This window comes from Panicum virgatum, chromosome 3K (genome assembly GCF_016808335.1).
Source record: "Panicum virgatum strain AP13 chromosome 3K, P.virgatum_v5, whole genome shotgun sequence".
Classification (NCBI taxonomy): domain Eukaryota; kingdom Viridiplantae; phylum Streptophyta; class Magnoliopsida; order Poales; family Poaceae; genus Panicum; species Panicum virgatum.
Window position 1 is genome coordinate 30041775 of NC_053138.1, and position 10934 is coordinate 30052708.

Genomic DNA, 10934 nt, shown 5'->3' on the forward strand with positions numbered 1-10934 from the left:
GTATATTGGCAGCAGCTCAAGTAGGCCACTGCTTGAGCGCAGCGTTCGGTTCGCATCGCCGACGGGAAGGTCAGACTCCCTCAGCTGACTGAGCACACTTTACTTCCAATATAGTCAACTAATAGTTGGCATATTGGAAGCACCTCAAGTAAGCCACTGCTTGAGGGCAGCGTTCGGCTCGCATCACCGACGGGAAGGTCAGACTCCCTCAACTGACTGAGGATCCTTACCATCTTACCTCAACGTAGGTGCGTCATTACAGGAATTAAGAGTTGCTTGTGAGTATGGTTTGACAAAAAGTAAAGTGCTGGAAGTCAGATAATATAAACCATACAAAAATAACCACCTAGTAATTCCCATAACTTCCCTAGGACTTTACGTTCTAAACACAACTCTTAACGAATCCAACGTAGTTTTCCGAAATTCTTTGTTCTTTCAATTTTATAAGAAAACTAGTTTTTAAGGTTCCAACACCTCTGGTGTATGCTTGCAGCTCTGATACCAGCTGTGGCAGAACCGCCTAAATTATCCCGGCTCAAGTGCGTAAACCATCACCATAAAGGCAACATTAGCTTAAACGCACTTCAAACGGAACAATTTTTGGTCTGTCGGGTAACGTCCCGATACAACCACCGATTCTCGGATCGAACAAGCATACCCCGCACGAAGGCGAGTCCAGAGATATTACAACCACAATTTTTACAACACAGGCATAGTAATGATTACAAGCCAGTTAAAAACATTATTACAAGGCCAACTTAAATAAAACAGTTATACAAGTTATGATCATAAGTTCAGAGTCTAAACAGCGGAAGATGAGACACGATGACTACAACACGTCGCAAAAGTATACCAAGCTAGCCCAAGCATGGTATTACTCGTCACAGTCATTGCCGGCTGAAGACGTATCCCATTCTACGGACCAGCCAGGAGGCAATGTGCCAGGATATGTTAAGCTAACGATCTGATCCTCAAAACTCATACCTGAAAAAGAGTTTCAACAGCAAGGCTGAGTATTCTAATACTCAGCAAGACTTAACCGACAACGGGTATAAGTAGCCCAATTTAACTAGACTATGCAAGGCTTTGTGAGGCTCTGGTTTTCCTTTTTGCTGAAAAGCAATAAAGAGTATGTCCTTACTTTCAAGTTTTAGCTTCAAGATTCTAGTTGATTAACCATTCTATGTAAGCATCTACTATCCAATCATGGTGGAACTTATAAGCAAACATCGAGATTAATAAGAATATTGTTGCTCTTATTACTCTGTGTGGCAAAGAGATCAAGCAGTCTCATTTCATCGTGAGAGGCGGACGATTCTGAATCAAAATTCAACCTTGCAAGGGTAACCTAGCACACACGTCTGGAATACCGTCGGGTCATTCCCAAACAACCGTTAACCTTTCTTTCCGGCTTGTGGATAGTGCCACTCTCCCCGACTACAGGGCTCCAAGGCCGAACCTTGTCCCTAGAAGTCGTAGTGTTGCGCAACATATAATAAAACCTATCCCTACTGAGAGAGTGGGAGGTATATCCACTCCCCGGTCCAATCGGCTACTAGGCTTGCCGCGTACCATATTTACGGCATGTGACTAGTACTTTCAAAAACTTAACCAGCACTACCACACACCGCGACCTTAGCAAGTTCATCAACACAGACGGGGTCTCACATAGGACATGATATCGAACCCAACCCCGTCCGTCGTCCTTATATTGATAACAGAAAGTAAACAAGCAATTCCTATAAAGCTCGCGAGTGACAGGCAATCACTCGACTTTTACCGTTCCTATAAGCTTAGCAATTACTCGAACTCAAGTCTAGTGTTCAGTACATAGGTTCCTAGGATCATGCATCTAGGGTTTCAATTCAACTCCTATGAACTGTAAATGCACAAGTAAGTAATACAGTAAACGATATTAATTTGAAGTATAGGTTATGTCCGGGGCTTGCCTTCTCGGTAATTGCTAACTATTTCAGCGCTAGGCTCTTCCGAACTTTGGTTCGGGGCTTCAGTTAGTTCCGCAGTGTTCACTTGAGCTTCGAGATCACCTCCGTCAGATTCCGGGATCAGCTCGTACGTCCCGTCCGATAAGGCAGTCGTGTCTATATGCAATGCAAGAACAACATTATAAACAAACATGGGCAATCGTTTATAGAGTAGTTAAATAACAAATTTAACTACACAAGGCATCATGATCAACAGCACAAAAGAAGTTAACTAACTTCATAAAATGAGTGGTGGTGATTTACTATACCACTAAGTCATGGTTTGTAAATAAAACAACAACTCAGAGTAAAAATAGTAATAAAATATACCAAAATTACCCTAAACAGAACATTAATATACTAAGCTACCCTGCAAAAATCATGCCAAGACATGAAACCATTGAATCACAATAAATCATTTATGCAGGCAACACCTAGCACAAGCTTGAATTATACAGACTAAAATAGATCAAAACAGAAGCTCAAAATTTAACAGGAGATCTACACAGGGATGATATAGCTACTGTGAATTTTTCATGATTTTATCTACACAGAATTAATTCGGAGAAAATAAACAAAATAGACATCAGTTTAGCAAGATTCAATTTTAGCTCCTGTTATAGCCATTAACTGATGCTCAAACTTCCTGGACAAGTTAAGATATTCCATATGAACACTCAGGAATATTTTCAGGATTTAACAAGAACAAAAACTATTTATCATAAATAAAGTATACTAAACAAGGATTAAATCAAATAAAAAGCTACAACAAAGAACTGATCATGAACTTTTTATAGCAAAGCTAGTGTAACAAGAGTAAACTACCACCAAAATTTCAGAGCAATATCAGTTTTCAAGTATCACATAATAAAAAGATTAAAGAACTAGTATTTATACCCCTAGTAACACAAAACAAAATCTACAGCAAAAACTTGCAACTAAAGCCTAACATATTCTGGTTCTACTGCATAGAGCTCTTCAAGAGGATTCCAAAACATTAAGATTTGCTATTTTACGAATTTTGTACGAATTGATATTGAATTTCAAAGTTCACTGAAAAACATTACAAAGCAGTCCTTAGTGGCACTATTCAAATGAGTCATAGTCTATTCACATAACCCCCTGGCCTTTCTCTAATTCTAACAAACAAGTCCCCGGCCGAGTCAGAGCAGGGGGCGGTGGTTTGACCGGCCAAAACCGGCGACGGCGATCGCCGGCGGCGAGGGTGGGGTTGGGGGAAACGGAGAGCAGGCCAGGGCGGACCTCCTGGTGTACTTGGCGCGTCGGGAGAGGGTTAGAGGAGGGCGGTCGGCGATGGACGGCGGCCTGCGGGCTCGGAGCTCGGCGGCGGGATGGCTCCGGTGAGGTTTGGGCGAGGGAAAAAGGCCTGGGAGCTGCGCGAGGTCGAGGCGGTGCTAATGGTGGGGGATGTACGGGTGGAGCGGGTCTGGGTTGGCGGCTCCGCGGTGGGGTGGAGCTCGCCGGGGTTCAAGCGGGGCGGCGGCGGCGTTCTGCGGCGTGGGAGCGAGGGGAGAGGAAATGGACGAGCGAAATCGACCTCTGGGGTTTAAGTAGTGCTTAAGCGCTCGCTAGAAGAGGGCGGCGTGCTCTGCAGCGGCCGTTCCACGGCGGCGTCGCGGTGGCGGCCGTCGGGGAGATTCTGGGCGCGGCGGGGGTGCGTGGCGAGGGGTGGAGGCTCCAGCGCGAGGCAACAGGAGGGGGAGGAGCTCGCCCGCGACGCGTGGGAGCCAGCGCACGGCGAATTAATGGCCGGGAAGGCCGGGAAGGCGCTCCACGGCGGTGACGGGCGGCGCTGTCGGCGGCGAGAGAGAAAACAGAGCAGGGGGTGGAGGTGGAAGAAAAGGTTCGTTTTGCAATTACCAAAAGTTCCAGGGACCCCACTGTAAAACAGCGATAACTTTTAAACCAAAGCTCAAATGAAAAAGTGCCCAACATGAAAGTTGTTCAATTTTTCAAGAGCTACAACTTTGATGTTGTGCAAAAATTTATTTGACCAAAGAATAGAGAGCTAAATTTGAAAACACAAGAGGAATTTTAAACTCTAGGAATTTTGTCTTTTTAAATGCAAAATCACTTCAAATGTAGACTTACAAGCAAAATGACTACCATGAATTAAATGCACTGAAATTTTGCACAAACACCCTCCTCTAAAACTATAATTACACAACCTATTCAACACAACAGCAAAAAGGACCTTGCATAAAATCATAATTACACATATAACCTTTCATAATTACAAAAAGATCCTTTTTAAGCATTTCAAGCACAAGATGCATATCAACAAACACAATTACTGTGTAGACACCTATTTAAATTACTGTGCAAACACCCGGGGTGTTACATCCACCCCCCTCTCACAACACACAACACAAGAGCCTCTCTCCCCCTCTCACATTTGTATTCTAGCAGTTCTAGGTAGTAGTGGAGCTTAAGCTGGAGCTTTCTCGCCAGTAGTGTGAAGCAACGCTTCGGGTCGGTTGGGATCCAACCTCCGGGCTTCAGTATGGCTTTGTACTATACTTGTCTTTATCATATTTATACAGAGCTTTGTATTTACGCTACTCTTATAGTATGTTATACCATCTTATGTGCCTCATATTGCTATACTAGTATGCTTAGTATAGATTTACCGTATTGTATCGATGGGGTGTGCCTACAGGCTTGCTCTAATCTTAAACATGTGGATCATCATGGTTCGGGTGCCGGAGGGGCTAGAGTAGTGATCATGGTCGTGGGAGTGGTGCCCAAGTATCATAGAATCCACAATAGATGATTGTATCCCACGGTCTAAGGGGTAGGTGTACGGGTGGTGACAGCCCCGTACATCCCTTGTAGTCCCCCATGTTTGGATATGGTGTTGGAGTTCCGAAAGATATTTCCCTTGGCAGACCAGGGGAGGTATTCTCCTCGATGCAATATGATAAGTCTAATACTTACCATATGATGAATACCTTTGCTAGTAGATACGACCCTAAGGATGACTCTAGTAGCTGCTCCTAATAACCTATAGGTTTATTCTTTATTCTTTTATTCTTTATTATTTATTTGAGATGATGGCTTGTGTGTGTCACATTACCCCTCATATATATTGTTTATCACTTACCACTGTTATAATCTTTGGTGCACTTTACTTATTTATATTGTCCTGCATATGTACCCGATAAATCCATATACAATCCCCACGCCATCATTTGGGAAAATATAAATAATGATACCCTTGGGAATACTCATGGGTGAAATGCTACAACTAAAATATATATATATCCGTGCGCTTGCAGATCCATCTTTCAATTTACCATCAATAAGGCCCGTCTCTTAGTAACGTTGCTGGGTTCCAAACCCGGTAGCAATACTAAGAAATGCCAACAAAACATTCATCAATAAAACATTTCTAGCGGCGTTGCCTGGAATACCTACCTTTGTAGCTACGACATTTCTGGCGCCATTAGTAGGGATAGCATTCCTAGTGACGACGTTAGCAAATATCAACAGGGGCCAGTTGAATCTGTCTTCGAAATTGGATTTCAGCCGTGGGAAGAATTTCCAGAAGGCAGTCTGGGTTCAATACAATAAATCGGTCCATCACCCATCCTCCTCTCCTGATGGATATTTCCTCCTTGCGGTTTTTTGACGATACACCTTTTGTTTGACGATTGTTATGTTCTTGGGCTGATGGAGGTGTATTGGCGGAGGGTGTATGGCACAGGTTGTAATCGTGGCTCGTGGAGGGGCGAGGTCCTGGACCTCGGCGACGCGGCGATAGCTAGGAGAAGGGGTCGGGGGGAAACAGAGAGAAGGGATAGGGGAACTAGATAATTCTCATTGCTTAATTCCCAAATCGATACAATTCTTTCTTATATAAGTTTATCTCTAATAAAGGAAAGATAATAACTGACTATAGAATATATAAACTGATCCCCTAAATCCTTCCTTGCCAAAACAGAAGATCTTCACGTTCTGAACCTGGGTGCTGCAGCCCATCCTGCACGCCAACTAGCCGCCACTATTCTCGGCCTCCCACGATTGCTTCTTCTTGTTGCGGCATTGATAAGCTTTTCCGGTCATAACATCTCCCCCCTGGAGCAGCAGCTAGTCCTCGAGCTGGAAATCTGGGTAGGACTGTCGAAAATCTTCAAGAGAGACCCAAGAGGAAGACACTGGATCTTGATCAAGCCACTGAACCAACACTTCATATCGACCACGAGCCAAGCCACCCCGGAGAACTTGAGCCGGCCTCGTGCAAGCTCGCCCATTCTGGATTGGCGGAAGAGGTGGCGGAGCTCCTGGCGGCGTGCCATGGAACAGTTTGAGCAACCCAACATGGAAGACATAATGCAAGCGAGCGCCTGGGGGCAAGGATAGACGATACACGACGTCGCCAATCTTCTCGAGCACCTGATAGGGCCCGAAGTATTTGGGTCCCAACTGGCCACGGCCTTGTACCTTGAGCGAGGCGACGGGACAATGCAGCAGGTGCAACCAAACCCACTGGCCTACTGCAAAAGAGAGCTCTCTATGCTTTTTATCATACTGGTGCTTTGAATATTGCTGGGCCTGTTCCAGTCGATCTTGAATTTCAGTGAATTTATCCCGTTCCAGAAGCTGTTGTTCGACTGCCGGGAGCCGAGCCAAGCCGAGCCTGGTTCGTATGCCCGTAGTGCCGGAGGTTCCCGCCCATATACCACTTTGAACGGAGAAGTCTTCAAGGACGCTTGGTATGAGGAATTGTAGCAGAATTCCGCCCAAGGGAGCCACTGAACCCACTAGCGAGGGCGGTCACCGGTCAAGCAACGAAGGTACATGGCAATAATCTTGTTAGTGGCCTTTGATTGACCATTTGACTGGGGGTGGAAAGCTGATGTACTGAAGCTTGACCCCAGCTAAACTTAACAACTCCTTCCAAAAGGCGCTGATAAACATCGGGTCGCGGTCACTAACAATAGAAGAAGGTAATCCATGCAGACGCATGATTTCTTGAAAGAAAACCTTGGCGACTGAAGCAGCCATATATGGATGGCTCAGCTGAACAAAATGAGCAAAACTTGGAGAAATGGTCCACCACTCTTAATATGACTGATTTGCCGTTTATCTTGGGTAGCGCTTTCACGAAATCCATGGCAATATCCGCCAAGACAGATGGAATTTTCAGTGGTTGCAGCAAGCCACCAGGCCGGAGATGCTCAGTTTTGTTCTGTTGGCAAACTTCACAATTGCGGATAAGTTCCATGACTAGGCGCGACCCCCAAGTGCCATGCGCCAAATCCCAGTAACGATGGCACGCACGCGGAGAGAGCAACGCGCGAGCTGCCATCGTGCCGTGCACGGTGCACCCACCGCGTCCTGCGCGGTCCAGCTCTCACAAACATCGTGATTATCTTCCGTGTCAGCTGATCAACAATATCACGCCACCACATTCAACATTAGGGCAACGTCGCCTTTTTTTTTTGAAAAACATTCGGGCAACGTCGACTATAACTGAACAAGACAACGTATCACAAATCAAAACAAGAGGGCAAACACTAGTAAGAAAAGGTTCCAGGAAGGCTACAGAAACCAAGGCCACAACCCAAATGCAAATCAGAAGAGCAAACCATAATAAAAAGAAAAGAAAATGCATACATATAACGAGATGACTCCTGAGAAATACGTTTAACGACGCCCACAAGGGCACACCATAGGTCTTAGAGCATTCAAGTTTCGCGAGGCTGAAAAAAAAAGTACCTAAACATACAAATGGCACACCGCCGGCAGACACTAAAAGTTCACACGACAACAGCAACAACCGCAGACAAAACTTATGAGATAACGGAAAGGTATCTAGGTATCGCAAAAGCAGACGCAGGATAAAACACCAGGCACATCATTTCTTCTTGGCAGCAGCCTTGGTCACCTTGGCGCCGGTCGGGTCCTTCTTCTCCACACTCTTGATGACTCCCACAGCGACCGTTTGCCTCATGTCACGGACAGCAAAGCGACCAAGAGGAGGGTACTCAGAGAAGGTCTCCACCACCATAGGCTTGGTGGGAACCATCTTGACCATACCAGCATCACCGTTCTTGAGGAACTTGGGCTCCTTCTCAAGCTCCTTGCCAGATCGCCTGTCGATCTTGGTAATGAGCTCAGCGAACTTGACAGCAATGTGGGAGGTGTGGCAGTCCAGCACTGGGGCATAGCCATTGCCGATCTGCCCAGGGTGGTTCATGATGATGACCTGGGAGGTGAAGCTTGCAGCCTCCTTGGCAGGGTCATCCTTGGAGTTGGAGGCCACATACCCACGCTTCAGATCCTTCACAGCAACATTCTTCACATTGAAGCCAACATTGTCACCAGGAAGGGCCTCCTGGAGAGCCTCGTGGTGCATTTCAACAGACTTCACCTCAGTAGTAAGGCCGCTGGGACCAAAGGTAACAACCATACCAGGCTTGATGATGCCGGTCTCGACACGGCCAACAGGGACAGTTCCAATACCACCAATCTTGTACACATCCTGAAGGGGGAGACGCAGGGGCTTGTCCGAAGGTCTCTTGGGCTCGTTGATCTGGTCAAGAGCCTCAAGCAGGGTGGGGCCCTTGTACCAGTCAAGGTTGGTGGACCTCTCAATCATGTTGTCACCCTCAAAACCAGAGATGGGGACGAATGCAATCTTGTCAGGGTTGTAGCCCACCTTCTTCAGGTAGGAGGAGACTTCCTTAACGATCTCATCATAACGGGCCTTCGAGTACTTGGGAGTGGTGGCATCCATCTACAAAGAAAATAGAAACAGTACATTTATTAGCTTAATGGAAGAGATCACATGAACAGGAAGGAAACAGTATATACACAAGGACATCGCATTAATAAAAAATATCTAGTACACGGCACTTCTGTACGGAATAATGTTTTTTGGCGTGGCATCATCATATATCACATGCATGTCAAAGTCAGCAATTGCAGGCTGTGAGCCTGTAACTATAACAAATTTAAAGCAAGTACAAATAAGGACCTCACCAGGTATGTCACATCCTATTATTAAAAGACATCACATGAGTAATTATATCAATCACACGAAGACAGTTAAATGATGCAATACTTGTGCTTGAATTCTGCATGCATTTCAAGTATTCCAATAACATCAGCATATTACTCAAAACAGTTGAACAAGAAATTATATAAAAAAATCTCCCGGCACATCTATCAGATAATGTAATTCAATATTTATGAACTGGTACTATTCATAAAGAAGTACGAAAAAGATGGTTAATCAACAGAAGCATTAGGCACTTATCACATACCACTATACTTTCAGTACACAAATCACATACTATTATACTATCATTGTCATGGAAACATAAAAGGAGAATCCTCACCACACAGAATGCAAAATGAATAAAGCTGGACTGCGGACAAGTGTATTTAAGAGCATCTCAAATCATAAACCATAGTGAGATAGGAATTCCTGGAATTATACCTTGTTGCAGCAGCAGATCATCTGCTTGACTCCAAGAGTGAAAGCAAGGAGAGCATGCTCACGGGTCTGTCCATCCTTGGAGATACCAGCCTCAAAACCACCGGTGGTGGAATCAATGATAAGGACAGCACAGTCAGCCTGGGAGGTACCCGTGATCATGTTCTTGATGAAGTCACGGTGTCCAGGGGCATCAATGACCGTGCAGTAGTACTTGGTGGTCTCAAACTTCCACAGGGCAATATCAATGGTGATACCTCTCTCACGCTCAGCCTTGAGCTTGTCAAGCACCCACGCATACTTGAAGGACCTCTTGTTCATCTCAGCGGCCTCCTTCTCGAACCTCTCGATCACACGCTTGTCGATACCTCCAAGCTTGTAGATCAGGTGGCCGGTGGTGGTTGACTTGCCAGAGTCGACATGGCCAATGACCACGATGTTGATGTGGGTCTTCTCCTTACCCATGGCTGCAGGTGAAGATTAAACAGATGCATCAGATGAATCAGTTGTTAGAAATACTAAACAGAGCAAACGAGCAAGTATCTGCACCGAATTTGAAATCAAGGAATATATAAAAAATTAAAGGCAGTAACAATACAGTTTCACAAATCAGATCGGAAACTAGATCAAACAAGGACGGTGCATCTACATAAACATCAACTATGCAGCAGGATACACAGGAGCAGGCTGCTAAATATAAAGGAATCAGAGGTACCCTAAACCCTAGACATCCGATCCACAGGTATAAATTAACAAATCAACCTACACTACCGATGTAACTATCCGGATCCAGATGAATCCAACCATAAGAATCTAATCCTGGAATCATTAGAGCACGCAAAACCCACAAACCCTAGGGAATTGGAGACGCTGGTACCAACAACCCAGTCACTACCAGACCGCCAAATCGCCACAGACGCGAGGAGCCGACTCAAGACAAGATCGATCCCGTTCGCGACAGCATCGGGTAGCACAGATCAAGCGAGGAGGGGGCAAGAAGAAACGGCACCTGAGCAAGGGGAGGAGGCTGCGCCGGGAGGAGGAGGCGCAGGGGACGGCGCGTCGCAGCTCTGGCTCTCTCCGGGTTTGTGGCGGCTGCGTCTGGGGAACGGGGGACGCGGAGCTAGGTTTTTATGGAGTGCACTAGGGCACCGGAATGGGCTATTGGGCCAAAAAGTCATCCGTTGGGCCAAAAATGAGCAAACACAGAACGCTGCTCCAATTTCTTTTTCTTTTTTTAATAATACATACTCCCTCAAGTCGTTTAGGTCAGTCTCAATGGGAGTTTCATGAGCAAAGTTATCTAGACTGAGAACTAGTTAACTGTGTCAAATATGTTTTATGGTGATGAAACTCTCCTCACATCCCATAAAATTTCATCATTCTCTTTTTTTGTCATATCAGCAAAATTAATGATATTTAATGCCACGGGACTCTCCATAAAATCCCAGACTGGCCTAACTAACAGACTGTGTATTTTATTT

General features: G+C 45.4%; 1 protein-coding gene across 1 annotated transcript; it reads right to left on the bottom strand.

Annotated features, from left to right (window-relative positions):
• Positions 1–7599: 7599 nt before the first annotated feature.
• LOC120698900 (elongation factor 1-alpha) lies at positions 7600–10596 on the bottom strand. Its single transcript, XM_039982669.1, has 3 exons — positions 10460–10596; positions 9454–9917; positions 7600–8748 (listed from the first exon to the last, which is right to left on the bottom strand). The coding sequence occupies exons 2-3, from the start codon at positions 9913–9915 to the stop codon at positions 7867–7869; spliced, it is 1344 nt and encodes a 447-aa protein (XP_039838603.1). The 5' UTR covers positions 9916–9917; positions 10460–10596; the 3' UTR covers positions 7600–7866.
• Between the last annotated feature and the right edge of the window lie 338 nt (positions 10597–10934).

Excerpts from the sequence above, each read along its gene's own strand:
- LOC120698900 (XM_039982669.1), bottom strand. The coding sequence starts at position 9,915 with ATGGGTAAGGAGAAGACCCACATCAACATCGTGGTCATTGGCCATGTC. Across the intron at positions 8,749-9,453 it reads TGATCTGCTGCTGCAACAAG|ATGGATGCCACCACTCCCAA; the intron begins GTATAATTCCAG and ends TTTTCTTTGTAG.